The sequence below is a fragment of the Panthera pardus genome, unplaced genomic scaffold (assembly GCF_024362965.1).
Source record: "Panthera pardus isolate Hobbes unplaced genomic scaffold, ASM2436296v1 HiC_scaffold_13, whole genome shotgun sequence".
Taxonomy (NCBI): Eukaryota; Metazoa; Chordata; class Mammalia; order Carnivora; family Felidae; genus Panthera; species Panthera pardus.
The window spans coordinates 83,038,503-83,057,382 of NW_026526688.1; the positions used below are offsets into that span (position 1 = coordinate 83,038,503).

General features: G+C 36.6%; 1 protein-coding gene across 1 annotated transcript in view; it reads right to left on the bottom strand.

Annotated features, from left to right (window-relative positions):
* The window catches only part of SMARCA5 (SWI/SNF related, matrix associated, actin dependent regulator of chromatin, subfamily a, member 5), a 38,499-nt gene extending 26,856 nt beyond the window's left edge, over window positions 1–11,643 (bottom strand). Inside the window, exons 1-4 of the mRNA XM_053901225.1 lie at window positions 11,018–11,643; window positions 7,501–7,575; window positions 3,564–3,730; window positions 227–327 (exon numbers count right to left, since the gene is read on the bottom strand). Of these exons, the coding sequence (XP_053757200.1) occupies window positions 227–327; window positions 3,564–3,730; window positions 7,501–7,575; window positions 11,018–11,194 (520 nt within the window). The 5' untranslated portion in view covers window positions 11,195–11,643. The remainder of the gene's footprint in view (window positions 1–226; window positions 328–3,563; window positions 3,731–7,500; window positions 7,576–11,017) is intronic.
* Between the last annotated feature and the right edge of the window lie 7,237 nt (window positions 11,644–18,880).

Here is an 18,880-nt window from a genome sequence, read left to right on the forward strand (position 1 = left end):
AACACAATGGCATTTTATGCCCCTTTGAAATACAGCATCGCTATTAATATGCTACCACTCCCATCCAAAAAAAATCTGAAATTTATTTCATGTTCAATAAATTTCAAAAGATTACTAAAAATTCCCTTTATAAATTACAGTCAAAACAAATCCAAAACATTAACCAAAGAATGTTTCAAAGGGGATTCTGGAAAAAATCAAGTAGTTATAAATGTGTATAACATACATGATGGAGAGTCTTCAAATCTAGTGCAAACATTGGTTGCTTTAGAGCTTTCGGTTAATAGTTCTTCATCCTCCTCTTGCTCAGTTCTACGATGTCGGTAGCTGTCAAGTTCATGATAAAATCAACTGATTAGCACTTTAGTTTTAACTACCAGCTACTATTTCAACATAATAGTCAAGTGGCTGACCAAGATTCCACAATAATTTTTAAGAGGCATTTACATTAAGACCAGAAAAGTGGAACAATAGATATTAGTAAATTTAAACCTGAAATATTTTACATGGCTTTCTAAATATATATAATGCAATTATTACAACAGTGTAACACCTGAAGTAATGTGCTAATCTCATTTCAAGGAACTACGCAGTCAGAAAAATTTCATAATTTGTAATTTGAAGTTATATTTTAAAGTATTTCCACCAGGAAAAAGAAAAAAAAAAAAAAGACTCCAGAAATCACATTTTAAAAACTACAACTTTCAAAAGGATAAGATTGTGCCATCTGAGACAATATGGTTGGACCTAGAGAGTATTATGTTAAGTGAAATAAGACTGAGAAAGACAAATACCATATGACTTCACTCATAAATGAAACCTAAAAAAATAAATAAGAAATAAACAAACAAAAAGCAAAATCAGAACTGTAAATACAGAGAACTGAGTTGCCAGAGGAAAAAAGGGTGGGGCACTGGACAAAATGGGTGAATGGGAGAGACATATAGACCTCCAGTTATGCTGTGAGTAGGTCACAGAAAGAAAAAGCAGAGCACAGGAACACAATCAATAATATTATAACAGTGATGCAATGGAACCGATGGTAACTATACTTATGGGGAACACAGCATAATGTATAAATCTGTCCAATCATTAAGCTGTACACCCAAAACTAATGTCAACTGTATGTCAACTATACTCAAAAATAAAAATTAAAAATATAACTGTGACTTTCACTGTGATAATAATATAGCATAATGTATAGAGTTGTGGAATCACTGTTGCACACCTGAAAGTAATGTAACATTGTATGTCAACTATGCTATTAAAAATAAATATACTTAAATCTACAACTTTCAGCAAAAGCTGCAGAATATGCAGAACAGAAATTTAGTGCTTAAGCAATGACTCTTCATCCAAGATTTCATCAGAACTACTCAAAGCCTATTACAGATGCCCAGATTCTACATCCCAAGAGAATTGGATACAGCCCCTTAAAAACTGATTTTCTGCAGTTTTAATATTGCCAAATTTCTTAATCTCTAAAGGGCTCAGGTTAGAAGTACTTCAATTCTCCAATTCTGAAGCTTCCAATTTTGAACCTTCATACTTCCAACAAATATTTTCATTTAAGTTAGAAAACAGTAGATTATGCACTCTTGTAACTTCTAAATCTAAGTGCTAGTTTGATCTGTACCAAAACTACATGCTTGAAAGAAGAGGATAATTAGCCTTCTCAGAAGAATTCTTCAGAAACTCAGACCAAGGCAGTAAATATATGCAAGAATATTCTTGTTTCATGTGCTTCAAAGTAGAATGTCTTCGTTATTTTTCATACTTCTCCTCCTTTTAGCCCTATAAATCTTAATACAAAGATCTACCCTCAATTCCAATTTATTCTCTAAACTAGGAAAGAACTTTTTTTTTTTAAACGTTTATTTATTTTGAGAGAGAGAAAGGGGAGGGGCAGAGAGAGCGAGAGAGAGAATCCCAAGCAGGCTCTGCTGTCAACACAGGGCACTGCATCGATCTCAGGAACTGGTTCGTAAGATCACGACGTGAGCCAAAATCAAGAGTCAGATGCTTAACTGACTGAGCCATCCAGGCACTTCCAACTAGGAAAGAACTTTAACTTTCTTTTCTTATTTTTTTTTTTTTTAAATAAAATCTCCTCACAGGCTATTAAGATGATTGATTATTATGGTCATAAAACTGAAGATAAAGGCTGGAATGTGCTTATTACTTCAAATTGAAGGTTAACTGAACATAACTGTGGATGATGGATTAAAATAAATAAATAAATACACACACACACACACACACACACACACACACACACACACACACATATCCTTATACTTAAGGACAGTACCATCACCCTAATTAGTTCACATAAGCTAAATTTCCATTTAAGATGGTCTAAAGGTTAAAGAAGAAATGTGCTAAGACTCCTTGTCCCCAATAACACTAGTAAGACCAAGCTAAACAATATATTATATATTTACTATAGAATACCTTTATGTTATATAATCTTAATACAAGTGTTTCTTTCCATGACATATTAACTACACTACAAAATACCCATTATAAGTAGTTCACATTTCCAGAGCACGACATCTGATGCTATTTAAATAGCTGAAACTTCTCAAGTCAGAACAATTTAAATACACCTGAAGTACAAGGGTCTCTTATAAAGTTTCGTAAGTATTAAAACAAAAGCACTCTGATTACACACAATGGGTAAGAAGATAGATTAGATGACTGGAATATCCAAGTAAAATTAAGGTATTATGCTTATGCTTTTTGACCATAATCCCTTCAAGATATAGCTCACACTTCCGTGTTTCTGTAAATTGTGTGGTAAACTTAACGTTACTGGTGAGTTTGTAATTTCCTCTTTTAAGTGTATTTACTGATTATTTTTCATTTTTCACCTTGGGAATTACATGGTCATTCCAGAGAACTGAGATTGCCCTAAATCTATTAATATTAAATCTATTAGTTATTACTAATTAAACATCCTAATTATCCAACCAGCACAAAAATTCCAAGGCAGTATTTATAAACCAAACATGTTAAGAGGTATTTTACACATTGTAAACAACCACCTAAGAGCAGGATACAATCTGGCACTTTCATTTACAGAAGGACAACTAAGTATAATAAAAAATTTTAAACAAACTGCTGTGTTATAAATCATCACTATATTCCATACACAAGCACAGACTTCAGACAAAAGCAATCCACTTGATGCATGTTTGAGGATTATGACTAGGGCCTATCCCAAATCAGACCGAAAGTCAAGCTTGGACTATTCTAATTACTTCTAAGGGATGTTAAACAGGTTGCTTACACTCTGCATTTGTTTTCTCTCCAAGGAATGGATGACATCTGAATTCCATAAACAGTATAATGCTGTAACAGCTAAGGCATTATGCATTATTCTTAATTATTTATACACGTATGGCTACATCTTATCAAGCCAACAACTAGGGCCAAATAAGTAACAGCCCTAAAACAATTTTCTTAATGAAGTAAATTCTTAATGAAGTGATTTTAATGTTTCTAATAAAGATTATCAAAAATAAGTTTGTTTCAACTATGAAATACAAACTATTACTCACTCGCCAACTGATAGCAAGTTTTGTTTCTCATCCTTTTTTATTCGTGGGCGCCCTGGTTTCATCTTCAAAGGTGAGGTTGGAGTCTTCTGAGCAGCAGGCTGAATGAAATGTGCAAACAGTTCTGTCTGCTTTAATAAATACTCAAATCTATTTGCTCGGTCGGTTTGCTGCAAAAAGTTTTTAAGACACATTTTATCAGAATATTAATACAACTTCAGAAATCAAAGCTTCAACATTCCCCCATACGATAAACTCAGCAAAAAGGAACTACTGAGACATGCAACAACATAGATGAGTTTCAAAAGCATTATACCTTATACATACATATATATATATATATACACACACACACACACATAAAAAACCATTATACTAAGTGAAAGAAGACAAACACAGACTGTGTACTATGACTTTACTTACACAAAATTATAGCTAGAGATAGAAAGCTCATCTGGAGTGTTCAAGGGGATAAGGACAAGAGCTCATTTTGGGCGGGATAATAAAAATGTCCTACATCATGACTATAAGGTGGCTAACTAATTGCATAAATTTGCCAAACCTCATTAACTTAAAATTAAAACTGTTGTGTGTCAATTATATAGCAATTTGGTTGACCAAAAAACATTAAAAAATTAAAACAGTTTTTAAAGAAGTGAATTTATTCAGAAATGGAAAAAAATGTGTTGGTCATTCATCAGTTAAGCTGTGCCAAATTTTAAAAAGGCATCAGGTTGAAATACATCTATTAAGGTGCTCCTGACCAGGGGCGCCTGGGTGGCTCAGTCGGTTGAGCACCTGACTTCGACTCAGGTCATAATCTCACGGTTCGTGAGTTCGAGCCCCACGTCGGGCTCTGTGCTGACAGCTCAGAGTCTGGAGCCTGCTTCCGATTCTGTGTCTCCTTCTCTCTCTGCCCCTCCTCCATCCATGCTCTGTCTCTCTCTCAAAAATAAATAAAACATTAAAAAAGAAACAAAGAAAGAAAGAAAATGTTTAAGGTGCTCCTGACTGGCTCAGTCAGTAGAGCACGAGACTCTTAATCTCAGGGTCATGAGTTCGAGCCCTATGCTGGCTGGGCACAGAGCTTACTTTAAAACAAAAACTATTAAGTTCATGAAATACTCATTAACCCAATGCAGTTATTAATACTATTTCTTCCTTTCATTTCTAACATCTGCCATTTGAAATCTTCTCTATTACCACACTAAGAGAATGGAAGAATTTCAACCAAAAAAACTTAAGATCACTGAAATCAGCATACTTCTCTCCATGATAATTTCCTATAGAAGACAAGCTTCAGTTTTTTGTTTTTGAAAATTACAAACTATTTTATAATTTTAAGCTTACTTATTTTGAGAGAGAGAGAGAGCATGCACAAGAGAGCATGCAAGGGGGGAGGGGGCAGAGAGAGATAGAGGAGACCGAGAATCCCCACCAGACTCTGCACTGTCAGCCTAGAGCCCAACGTGGGGTTCGATCTCACAAACCATGAGATCATGACCTGAGCCGAAATCAAGAGTCAGATGTTTAACTGACGGAGCCACCCAGGTACCCTATGAAGATTAAAAATTATTTTAAAGTACTGATAATATACGTATTTTACAGTATTTCATTTCTTTATATGTATATAATAAAAAAGGCAAGCAACTAGTAGATGTTGGGGCTGAAAAAAATCTATTCACTTATTGTAATTATATTTGGAATCAAGATAAATTAAGCTATGGAAATTAATTCAGATAGGTCAGAGCTAGACATTTTAAGGGAAGTGCTATTCTGCAGTATTTAAAAATCACTAAGTATTCTTCACTTCTTCCAAAGTTTTCAGTCAACATTATCTTCTTAAATAGCTTTTCAATTCAGCAACTACTTTTGTGTATCTGCCAGAAAAGGCACATTTGTTCATCAAATTCCAGTATCAAAAATAAACATAAGGCATAATTTAAGATGGTCAGAAGGTAAATGCTTGGAAAATAAAGCAGGATAAAAGGAACTGGGAATGGCACTAAAATTTTAATGGGGATGACCAGAAAAGTCCTAAGACATGATGTTTCAACAGAGAAGAGGGTCCCCTCCACCCCCATTCTTAGATCTTATCACATATCTCTAATGCTCAAAAACCTTTAATGGCTCTAGATGTCTTAAGATTTTCAAAGTGCTTCACAACCCATCAGAGCAAAAATATCCAAAACTTGATCTGCATGATCAAGTTTTGAAACTACAGCCTTAAGGAATTAAGTACAGACTTCACCATAGTTCTACACATGATCAACGACTTCAAAATTCTCACTACTCATTTATTCAAGTGGTAGTAGGATTATAAACTAGTTGCAAAGAACCAAGGAGGAGTTCAGAACAGCATTTACAGAATAATTATGGCAAACATTGAGGGAAAAACAGGCCAAGACCTTGGTTGTGAATGAAAATATTAACATAAAATGATGTGAGATCTTAAAGGGAAAAAACAGATCCTTAAAAAGTAAAAATAGAGTAAGATTAGGAACCTGAAGGACATGAATCATAAAATCAAATGGATGATTATTAAAATCAATAGCTTTAAACCAGTTTATCTCTCTGAAACAAAAGGAAATGACACAGGGTAGCAGAGGCCATACATGTTTGGAAATAGGAAATAAACTGAAGAAAAGCCTGTAATTCTTTGTGGAGGAAGACTGAAAATAAGGCTGTGGCAGAAATGGAATAGAAAGTTTAACCAGAATAGTAAGTAAAGTTTTAAAATGGCTAAATGGGATTGTTGAGCAATAAATACCGAAAGCCTGAGAGTAAAAACCATAAATTTATTCTGGTACCAATCAGCACTATTATTCAGTTTTCTCAAGTAGTATTCAGTATCCTTGGTTCAAGAATAAAGCGTGGATACTGAGACTTACTTACCTATAGTTAGGAGCTAGCAGATGACAGGGGAGCTTGATTAAAAAAAGAAAATGTTAGTCAAGACCATGATGTTGAAAAAGGAAACAATTAGGAGACTGAAAAATTTGGAAAAATGTATGAAGAGATCTGGAAGAGGCCTGATCATAAGAAAGGAAGCAAATACAGAAGCCAACGAAATAACCCATGCAACAGAAGAAAATGAATTAGGGCAATAAGGGAAAAAGAGAAGTATTTATGATGTTTAACTTGCAAGATTATTAAAATTATGAAGTACTGCTATAGACAGCTTGGGTATATATTAAGAGGAACTGTCACTGATTGAGGTAACACTAAGTATATGTGTGAGGCACAGAATAAATTCAATTTTGGATATTCCTAAGTAAGAGGTACCAAAGGGACTTAAATGTCCAACAAAAAATGAAAATACAATGGTTGGAAGCATCTGGGCTAGAGGTAAATATTGAGAAGAATTCAGTTTAAAGAAAACCAATGATGAGGTCACCTGACTGGCTCAGTTAATACAGCATTTGACACCTGATCTTGGGGTTGTGAGTTCAAGCCCCACATTGGACGCAGAGATTACCTAGATATAAAACCTTAAAAAAGAAAAGAAAAGAAAAGAAAAGAAAAGAAAAGAAAAGAAAAGAAAAGAAAAGAAAAGAAAAGAAAAAACCAATGACAAGGATCGAACTATTCAAGAAGAAATGTTAGAGTACAATGGTAAATAGATGCAGAATACACACATCTTGAATAACTACTTCTCTGGTCTTTTACTCTCCCCACTCTCTGATACTAAATCATAAAATAAAGGTAGATAAAATAACCCAAATATGTATATGATATTATTTTGTGCGTTTATGTAGTACTTCTATATTTGTATAGAAGTACTTTACGTATGCAAACAACAAAAGTTACAGTATCCTATGTTACACACACTTCAACTGAATATCTGTACCTCAACTATAAAAATTAAATGCAGAAATTTGGTCCATTCAGTTACTTAATTTAAGTAATTATAGACTCTATTCATATACCTAGAGCATACCATTTTTTCTTCGTAAGTGGGATCTGGTTCTTGGATTTCTTTTTGCTTTCCAGGAGATGCATCATCAAATACTTCCTGGTAGGAAAGAAAAATCATGGATTGTTCTTCAAAAATAGTCAACACATCATTATTAAACTAATTTCTGCTGAAAACACATTCTAAGTAATACATTTCTACTGCAAACTTGCTAGTTACTCAAATGGCTGTTACCTAACCTGATAGGATATCTTGATGAAATTAAACGCCATGATGAAAACAACCTATTTAACCCAAATATGTAAACTACATGGCTACTGGCCAAGATTTATACAACACAAGACTATTATCTACATCATCCTAGAATAAAAGAGTAACTTTCAACAAATCTGTCTATTTTTTTACTCAATAATTATGAAACCAAATTAAATAGTATATACTATGAAGAAATCATGTTCCTTTTTAATTATAAAACTGCAGTATCTACCTTGCTTGTATGTAACTATAAACTTGAAATACAGCATCATTAGTCATGCTGATTTCCATCTTCTGGAAAAATATAAAAAAATTTCATGCATCCTAAATCAAATACTCTAACAATCTGATTCCTAAATTGGTAGTAAATATCCTATCTTGTGAATTTATTCACCCTGACATTCAAAATGCCACAAACAAAAAACAGCAACAACTATACTGCAAAGTTCCACTCACCTATCAAAACAGCAACTAAGAATAGTTGGTAAAAGAATAATTTTCATTAAAAATGTACAAATCTGGGCTTGGTACTATGTATTATAATAAAGCTACCTGTGATTAAAAAATTGGGAGGGCTGGAGATGGTAGAGTAGTAAAGAGGTCAAATGACCTAAATTGTAGTCTAACTTCATTGCTAAGAGTTTTACGTACCTGTGTAACCGTAACTTAAGCTCATCACAAATCTCTGGTTTCCACAAGTAAAAAGGATAAAGCCACCTGTAAGCCTACTTCACAAAATAGTATTGGATGTCATGAAAGGCCAAATACACCCTAAAAAAATAAAATGTGGTTTCCAACAGTAGTCATTATTTCTTCCATAGTTAAAAAAAAAAAAAAAAAAAAAAAAAAAGGGATTTGGACTCCAAGACTCTTGAGGTCACATGACACACATACACAGTGTGTCTATCTGCCTAGTCTGTCGGCATTTAGTGTACCTATCTATCAATCAGTCTAGTCAATAGCGAAAAAAGGCAAAGATAGGCTTAATCTACAACGCCAAAAACATCATAATAAACAAAAACTGGAATTACTCCCTTGACTTATCAGTATCCAAGCAAAAATGAAAACTTTACTGAATACATGTGAAAGCTAACATTTCTGGGAAGATCAGCCTTGTCAAAAAAAATTCGTGAATGCAAGATTTCATTTGTTTTCTAATTTTGAAAAACACCCACCTTAAATTCTACTTTCAAACAAGAAAAAGGCATTTAAGACTGCCAAATATATTACATATTTTTGCTCAAATCTGTTTTTTACCAGGGAACCTCAATGACTTACAAATTCAGTTCAGAAAAGACTGAAAGTACATTTACTTAAAAAATTTTTTTAATCACACTATAACATGCAGAGAAAAAAAAAATCCAGGCTAAAATTAGTCACTGAATAAACTTATGAAAGATGAAATTACTGATGTTCCTGTACTGAGAAGGTTAAAATAACTGTCATTCTTCAAGAAATGAAATTGTCAAACATCCTTCTTGAAAAAATATGACAGTAAAATATGTGGGAAATGGATCAGTTTCAGAGCCAGACCTGGGTTCTACCACAGGTTCTACTTATCAGAAGACTAATTTCCTCATAGAGCAAATAAAAATACCCTGGACTTCATTTGGTACTGGTTATCAAACACGAATGTCCATACTTAAATTCCATTTTAGTTTAAAAACAGCAAATAAAAGCCAAATTAGGCTTTATTACTCTTTCTGATATTTAAATAACATCTCTAGTGAGACATTGGTTGTTATTCCAAAATTTGAATGGAGACTCTTTTGAGAAGCTTATAGAAACTATGGACAGCACTGTGCAGAGAATTGTCCATTTACACACAACTGCTTTTCAGTGTGACGGATCTTCAAACCCCCACGCCATGGAGCTGGAATCCAAGTTAAACAGCCCTAGTAATCCGAAGAACCACTTTAAACCTTAAGTAAGAAAAGTAAGGCAACACTAGTGAGGAATTTGAAACAGATCTAAAATCACTTGAAAGTACAGGATATCAATGTTCTATTGCACCAAAACTTACCCTCACCACTAAAAGTTCGCTCATAAACTATTAACATGTTACTTCACTCTAGATTAGACCTTGGGTGCCCAAATAGAACTCTGCTGTGCCAAAACCGCTTCAATGGTAAACTGCACTTCCATTTACTGATTTGTTAATACTGCATAAAAGATCATTTTTTTTAGAGCGGTATTACCTTCACCCCTTGTATCTTAAGGATGGAAAAATCCCAGAAATCTTTGGGCTACGACTTTAAAATATCTCAAAACCGATCGAAGGCCAGGAATAAAATTTGGAAGGAGCAAGCAATCACTTTGTTCCCAGACATCGCACAGTCTTGGAGCATACCCAAGAGACCCGCCTGGCAACTCCCCAAACTTTCCACCCCCGCAGCACTGTCACCATACACCCTGGCCAACCCCAGTCCTTAAAGCAGGCTCGGCAGCGAGCGGTACCAATGTTCAAAAAATAAAAAAATAAGTGAATAAAAAAGGCCAAGGCCTCAAAAGAGGAATTGCGCTGGACTGAAAGCTAACCGCCCCAGATTCATCAATTCATCCATCCTCCCATCCATCCCCCGACTCAAAATTAAATGGGCGTCCACGACGGCTGCTGCTACCTCGGTCGCTTCTCTCCCAAAGGAACAGTGCTTGGGAGGAGCCTCCGTTCCCTTCACAGGAGCAGCTGCGCCCCGCTTATCCCCACTGCGCACTCGGCCATCCAGCTCTAGCCATTGTTTCTGCCCAGAACAGATACCGCCCCCACAAGGACTGGGATTAAGAAAAGGAGGCCTGAATCCTCGGATGCGCAGCTTTTAAATGCCTTCCCCACCCGGTGCATCCTTCCCTGACTACTAAGGGGCATCTCCCTCGCCCATCCCGCAAGTTTAGTGGAAACTAAAACCAAGAATCGGATGGGCCAGGGAATTATGGGAGTCCACCGGGGGGGGGGAAAAAAACCCAAAAAAACAAAAACGGGTAGATCCCTCTCTGCCTCAGTAATCACTAACATCTGTTTAATAAAAGGGTTCGAGGATTTGGCAAGGTTCGCTAAAGAGACAAGTAATGTAAATGTGAAATGCCAGAAATCCATAGGAGTCGGCGTGGGTAGGTTAAGCACAAGGGCGCAAGGGTGAAAGAATCATTCCGGTTCCAAAGGGTCTGAGGCCGAGTTTGAGTGCCGAAGGGGTGGAGTACTGCTCTGCGTCTGAGCACTAAAATCTGGGAGAGGGAACCAGCTCCTCGCCCCCCTGCACGCTCTCCCCGCGCCACAAGCCACCCTCACCTCCATCTCGGAGTCCGCGGGGCCGGAGCTGGCCGCAGAGGGAGCCGCCTGGGCCGCGACACCCTCGGGGCCGCCTTTGTTGCTGCTGTTGCTCACGCTGCCGGCGGCCGAGGCTGCTGGCTTGGAAGGCGCGCTCTCGGGAGGCGGGGGTGGCGGAGGCTCGGCCGCGGACGACATGATGTTCCGTCTGCGTCACCCGCTGCTGCCAGAGGCCCGGCAGAGATGAGGAGGCCTAGGCCTGGGTGGCTACGTCGCAACGAGCTGACGGAAGTGCGAGAGGACCACCCGAATGCGCCCCTGCGCCGCGGCTCAGCTAAGAGCCTAAGCCCTGCCCAGCAGCCTCCCGGTCTCGTCTTCCTCCTCTTCCGCGGGGCTCGGGATTCGACCGGCGCTTACCTCACGGCGGGAATCACGTCGACGAGAGTGGGCGGGGCCACCTGGGTCACCGAGGTCAGGGAAGGCGGGTTAATTTACGGGAGGGCGGAGGGTTGGGTAAGGGGAAAGGAAAGCGAAAGAGACCGACGCGAGGAACTAGCTTCGCCGCCTCCTTTTCTTCCTCTGGTAGAAATCATCTATCTCGCCAGCATCCAGGACAACTACCTACGCCACCGACTTTCAACCCTCGCGAGATTAATAGTTGGCTAATTGACTCGGTTCTGAGTGCGCTTGCGCGGTCTTCTCGCCTCACCCTTGGCCACGCCCTCTCTTGGCCCCCGCGGGCTCTAGGACGAGGAGTGGGCGGGGCCCCGAGGGAGAGCTTGGGGACGTAGCTTTGTGCGTCGGTTCCCTGGCGTGACGCGAACGCAGTTCCTAACGGCTGTCCTCATCTGCCCTGTCTTCTGGGCCTGGCCGGGGGTCGGTGTCACCCCCTGAAAACTTGCCCAGGTTTTGCGGCGTCTGTTGAAACGTGGAGGCCTGTGCTGACTTTAACACTTGTACTGCCTCCGCTTATGGCATGACACTGTAGTGTTGACGTTATGGTTATCCCAAGTGACATCTTGTTTGTTTTCTCAGGAAAATTGTCCGTTAGTGTGATTTTTTTTTTTTTTTTTTTTTTTTTGTCTTCCCATGTTAGCTGTATCAGTCATTTCTAAATTTCTTCTACTTCGGTACATTGCCTCCAAATTTACATGCTAAAAGTAAGCAAACTGTGCACGCTGCCTTCTGAGTGAGAAACATGAGTAATCAAGGAAGAGGTGGTGGGTTGTATTGTTCCTCGACCACCAAATACTTAACAAAAAATACATTCTTTTCTCATTAAGAAATGTTGCAAGTAACCACTGTTTTGTACACTACCTTAGGCTCTCAACACAGCCTAAGGGTCTTAGTGCATCCATCCAGTACAGATTTTAAGCACATTGTATTCTATTTGATAACAAATATGCATATTACAGTAAATTATTACTTGCACTGCACAAGGTTTTATTCATTTTTGCATCCCCCTGTCAAGTATTCCATCAGTGAATGGAGGAGACATGCTTTTCAAGAATTAAGGTTTCAGCTAACTGGTTAATTATGTTAAATTCCACACACGAAGGACCTCCTTAGAACGCAAAGACTACAAACTTTTAACTAAATGATAATTCTTTGAGATCTAGAAAATGTCCACCAGTCCCTTAGAAATGCTATTTCTAAGACTGTAAAAAACTGCCTAAGGATATATGACAGAAATACCTGCAATGACATTCAACATAGTCTTCACATATAATTACATAAAGCTAGCAATAGGCTGAATTCAACATTGAACTGTTTTTAAAACTATGCTGTACACCCACAAAATTAATCTTTTAGCAATGATAAACATAGAAAATGTTTATTACATGGTGTTAATTGAAAAAAATTTAACAGTTCAAAAACATAGATAAAAATTGGAAGGATATACATAAAAGTATTGAAAGTATTGCTGGTGTATATTTCCTAAGTCTTCTTTGTATTTTTTTATTTTTCTAAAATGGGTTTCTATATTATTATACTGAGAAAACTTATTTTTAATATTAAAAAATGTTCTTTGGGGTGGCTAGGTGGCTCAGGCAGTTGAGCATCCAACTCTTTTTTTTTTAATTTTTTTTTTAACGTTTATTTATTTTTGACAAAGAGAGAGACAGAGCATGAACGGGGGAGGGTCAGAGAGAGGGAGACACAGAATTGAAACAGGCTCCAGGCTCTGAGCTGTCAGCACAGAGCCCAACGCGGGGCTCGAACTCACAGACCGCAAGATCATGACCTGAGCCGAAGTCAGCCACTTAACCGACTGAGCCACCCAGGCGCCCCGAGCATCCAACTCTTGATCTCAGCTCAGGTCATGATCCCAGAGTCATGGGATTGAGCCCCAAGTCAGGAACCTACTTAAGATTCTCTCTCTCTCTCTCTCTCTCTCTCCTCTCTCCTCTCTCTCTCTGTCTCTCTCTGTCCCTTTGCTCCTTTCCCCTGGTTGTGCACCCTTTCTCTCGCTACAATAATTTTTTTTTTAATTTTTTAAAATGTTCTTTTACCTAAAAAGATTTGGGTGGAAGAGTAAAAGGTAGTAGTGTTTAGGGTGGTACCTGACATATATAGACATGCAACAAGTAGTTATTGACAAAAATTTATTTAGTATTGTTAAGTAGGAAGAATATAACATTTGTTTAGTATTCAGTATATTTCTCTACTCTATAGTGATGGTAACTATCTTGGGTCCTGGTTTGAAAACTCTAAAAATTATATACTGAAGTATATAAATGGGAGGTTCCTAAGCCAGACAGCTGTTTAAGGAAAGCAGTAAATAGCAAGAAAAGCAATAAACAAAATTTCTTTTAAAATGACAATTGTATTTTAACATGTGCATTTATACTGTTTCTCATATGAACATATGAAAGCTATATAAGAATCTTAAGAATTGTAGAGGAAAGATACTTAGAAGAAAGGAGGAAGAGAAGACAGAACGTTTAAATCCACTAATCTAACATTAGGGACAGAGAAATTTTGAGCAGGATCTAGAAGCAGAGAGAAAGAGGAGAGAGAAGCTGCAGAAAACACAGGATGCCTGGACACTGAGCTATAGGGACATTAGCTAAGTTAGGCATATAGTACTTATCTGTGGCCAAATCACAAAGACCTATTTTTCTTCAAAGACTAGTAGGTTAAAGTAATAGCTAGTTCTGGAACTGATAGTATAACATGGATTAGTATAGTGGTAGGAAGGTAACTGGGGAGTCAGGCCAACATAGATTCCAGTGCAGGCTCAAGAACTTAGTAGCAGCATGAATGACCGCAAGTTATCTTTCAACTTCTTTGAAATCAGTCTTCTCATCTTTTTATTATTATCTCTACTTTATATTGGGGTAATATTCTTGCAATGACATCATAAAATTAAAGAGATAGTGTGTGTAATGTGTTTAATACAGTGCCTGACATGGAGTGAGCTCTGTGTTCAAGTATTAGGTATTCAAATCCTGAAGAATCATAAGCCAAAGCATCAGTCCAGTTGGAGGGATGGTAATCTAATTTTTTTTAATAAGAGGAAGGGAAGATGAATCATGTCAAGAAAATTCCAGAAAAAAAAATGCTGCTTTAACCATGTTCCCAGAAATAGAATGTCATAATGTGAAAACATGTCAGTGTTCTATCTCAAATATGCAAATATATATTGTTTACACCTAAAATTTCCTCTGTTAGATTTAGTGTACCCGAACAGCATGCTCTGTGCTGGAGAATAGAACAAAGAGATGTTGCCAGAGGACAAAAGATTCTCAAGAGCCAGGACTCAACATTTTGGCCTTGAATGATAACAGAAAGGAGTTACATTTATCAAGGACAAAGTAGGAATGCTGAGCCTCTCTTCATCACATACTTATTTTATTTTGTGAAAGTCTAAGAAAATAAAGTCTGTTACTACATGACAATAATAAAACAGTATTGATTGAGTTTGTATCTGTGGAGATTTCCAACACTAGATACCAATGATCACATCTTCTATGTATCTTTTTTCAGAATTCTCTTACATGGGTCATTTGCCATGTAAGAACATTTTGATTAAACAAAAACATTAGCTCAGCTCTAAATAAAAAAGATAAATAAGGTTTAAGTATATTTTCCTCATATTTGGTTACTAACACACAGTGGGTGACTTTGTATCCATTAGGTGTTTATACATATACTTATGTGATCATTTAAAGTTACCTTTTCCTTACTGTATACAAGTTAAAAATTCAAGTTCCCTGCACATATTTTCCTACTTGTGAAAAATATTTTCTTCTTTATTGAACTTGCTCTAGGTAAAATACTCCTAGGAAGCTAAGTATAATCCAAAGTTAAATTTTAACTACTACCACTCCTGAAATATTTTCAAAAGAATTAACTATGGCCAAAACTATGGTTAAGAAATTTCGGATACCTTTGCTCAAAATATTGAAAGTAATGGAAAAAGATATGCTTCCAACATTATTCAAAAGAAAGCAGGAGTGGCTACATCATTATCAGGTAAAGTAGACTTCAGAGCAAAGAAAATTACAGAGAGTGTCAATCTACCAAGAAGTGTCAATCTACCAAGAAAATACAACAATTGTAAATATGTATGCATGAAACGACACAGCAAAATATGGAAAGCAAAAACTGACAGAACTGAAATAAAAAATAACAAATCCACAATTATAAGTGAAGACTACAGCATCTCTCAATAACTGGTAGAACAATTAGGCAGTGGGGCACCTGGGTGGCTCAGTTGGTTAAGCATCCAACTCTTGATTTCCGCTCAGGTCATGATCTCACAGTTGGTTTGTGGACCCAAGCCCTTTGTAGGGCCTCCTACTGACAGCCCAGAGCCTGCTTGGGATTGTCCTTCTCCCTCTCTTTCTGCCCCTCCCCCACTCATGCGCACATTCTCTCTCTCTCTCTCTCTCTCTCTCTCTCTCTCTCTCTCTCTCTCTCTTTTAAAATAAATAAACTTTTAAAAAGTGTTAAAAAAAAAAAAAAGAACAACCAGGCAGCAAACCAGCAAGGATATAGAAGAGCTCAGCAACACTGCCAACCAGCAGAATCTACCTGACATTTATAGGACATTCCACACAACAATAGAAAAATACACATTTTTTTCAAGAACCCACAGAAAATATAACAAGATAGGCCATGAAACAAACCTCAACAAATTTTAAAAATTGAAATCATACAGAAGTGTGTGTTCTTCACCCCCAGAATTGAGCTAGAAACCAATAACTGAAAGTTACAAGAAATATCTCCAACTAAACAACACACTTCTAAGTAATCCATGGGTCTCAGAGGAGGGCTTAAGAGAAAAAGTAAATTGATATGAATGAAAATATATCAAAGTTTGTGGAACACAGATGAAGTGCTGAGAGGGAAATTATAGTACTAAATACTTATATTCAAGAAAAGGGAATAGTCTCAAATCTAAGCTTCCCTCTCTTGGGGCACCTGGGTGGTTCAGTCAGTTAAGTGTCCAGCTTCAGCTCAGGTCACGATCTCGGGGTTTGTGAGTTCGAGTGTCACGTCAGGCTCTGTGCTGTCAGCTCAGAGCCTGGAGCCCACTTCAGATTCTGTGTGTCTCTCTCTGCCCCTTCCCTGCTCATTCCCTGTCTCTGTCTCTGTCTCTCTCTCAAAAATAACATTTAAAAAAATGTTTAAGCTTCCATCTCAAAAACCTAGAAAAACAGGAGCAAAGTAAATCCAAAGTAAGCAAAAGGAAGGAAGTAAGAAAGGCAGAAGCAGACATTGATGAAATTAAAATCATAAAAACTTAAATAAAATAAAATGAAACAAAGAACGGGTTCTTTGAACAGAAAAAAATGACAGTTTCTAGGAAAACTGACAAAGTACACAAATCACCAATGTTAAGAATGAAACAGAACTTACTTATTGCTACAGATTCTGAAGACATCAAAAGGATAACAAGGGACTACCACAAACATAAATTTGACAACTTAAATAAACCATTTTCTTGGAAAATTCAAGCTACCATGATTCAGACAATATGAAATTGGCAATTTGAATAGCACCATAAATATTTAGGAAATAAAATTTATAACTTAATAATTTCCCAAAAGAAATCTCCAGACCCAGATAGTATCCTGGAGAATTCCACCAAATATTTTTGCACAATTTTATACCAATTCTACACAATCTCCTTCAGAAAATAGAAGAGGGTACACTAGCCAATTCATTTTATGACACTACTATAACCCTGATACCAAATCAAACAAAGACACTATTAAAAAGAAAAGAAATATCACTGATGCATATAGACACAAAAATGCTTACCAAATATCAGCAAATACAGTTATGCAATATATATAAAAAATTGTGCACCCTGACCAAGTAGAATGTATTCCAGAGATGCAAGACTGGTTTGATATTTGAAAGTCAACTAATGTTATTTGCCTATAAAACTCAAATGATCATATCAACCAATGCAGAAAAGGCATTTAACAAAATCTCAACACCCATCCATGATAAAAACTCTCAGGAAAAAAATAGAGGGAAACTTCCTCCGCTTACTTGACAAAGGACATTCACAATACCTACAGCAAACATTATGCTTGATGAGACTGAATGCTTTCCCCCTAAGATCAGAAATTGGCAAGAATTCTGCTCACACCACTAATATTCAATACAGAACTGGAAAGGAAAAATAAAACTGTCCTTATTTGCAAATGACATGATTATTGACATAGAAAAATCCCAAGAAATCTACATAGAACATCTTAATGCCTGGTAAGTGAATTACGCAACGTTCAGGATACAAGATAAACATTCAAAACTCAACTGTATTTCTATAAATTACCAATGAACATGTGGACTCAGTGCAAATAGGCTTTTCAACAAATGGTCCTGGAGAAACATCGATAAATAAAAACAAACAAACAAAGACAACACCTTGACCTAGGTTTCACAGTTTGTACCAAAATTAGCTGAAAATGGATGATACATTTAATGTAAAACAGAAAACTGTAAGAAACTTTTAGAAAAAGAAAAAAGAAAATACTAAGGACCTAAGGCTAAGCATAGAGTTCCTAAACTGAAACCAAAAGTATGATCAATGAAAGGAAAAACTGATAAACCAAATCACAAAATTAAAAAGATTTGCTCTTGTGAAAGACTGTTAAGAAGATGAGAAGACAAGCTACAGAGTAGGAGAACATATTCGCAAAATACATATCAGGCAAAGGATGAGTATCTACAATATACAAAGAACTCTGAAAACTCAACAAATAGAAAAGCAAAGAGTTTATTTAGAACACAAGGAAAAGAAATGAAGAGACAATTCACCGAAGAAGATATACACATAGCAAATCAGCACATGAAAAGATGTTCAACATCATTAGCCATTTGAAAAATGCAAATTAAAACCAAATGAGATATCACTTCACACCTAACAGAATGACTAAGATAAAAAATGATAACACCAAATGCTGGTGAGGATAGAGAGAAACTGAATCACTCATACATTGCTGGTGGAAATGTAGTGTAGAGTTTATAGACCAAAAAACTCTGAGAGTGGCTGCTTTTGGAAAAAACTTTTCCTTGAAAAACAAAAGCATGTGCACAATTTTATGTCTCTGAAACTATTGCTCCTAGGTATAGTTTCAATCATTTATATTAATTGTAACTTGTATAATTTTATTATTTTAACCAAAGTAACTTTTATTTCACTCAAAACTAGAAGTAAGTAATTATAAACTGTATGTCATACACTGACGTTTTAGCAGACCGACAAAACTCATGAATACACATAACATGATATTTTACAGCCATATACATCCTTTATAAGGCTTCTCTAAGTGGCAAAAATAAGTACACTTATTAACAAGCCCTCAGTGATAACCTCTTTATAGCACTTAAAATACAAATAGAAGCATATAAACTAAAAAC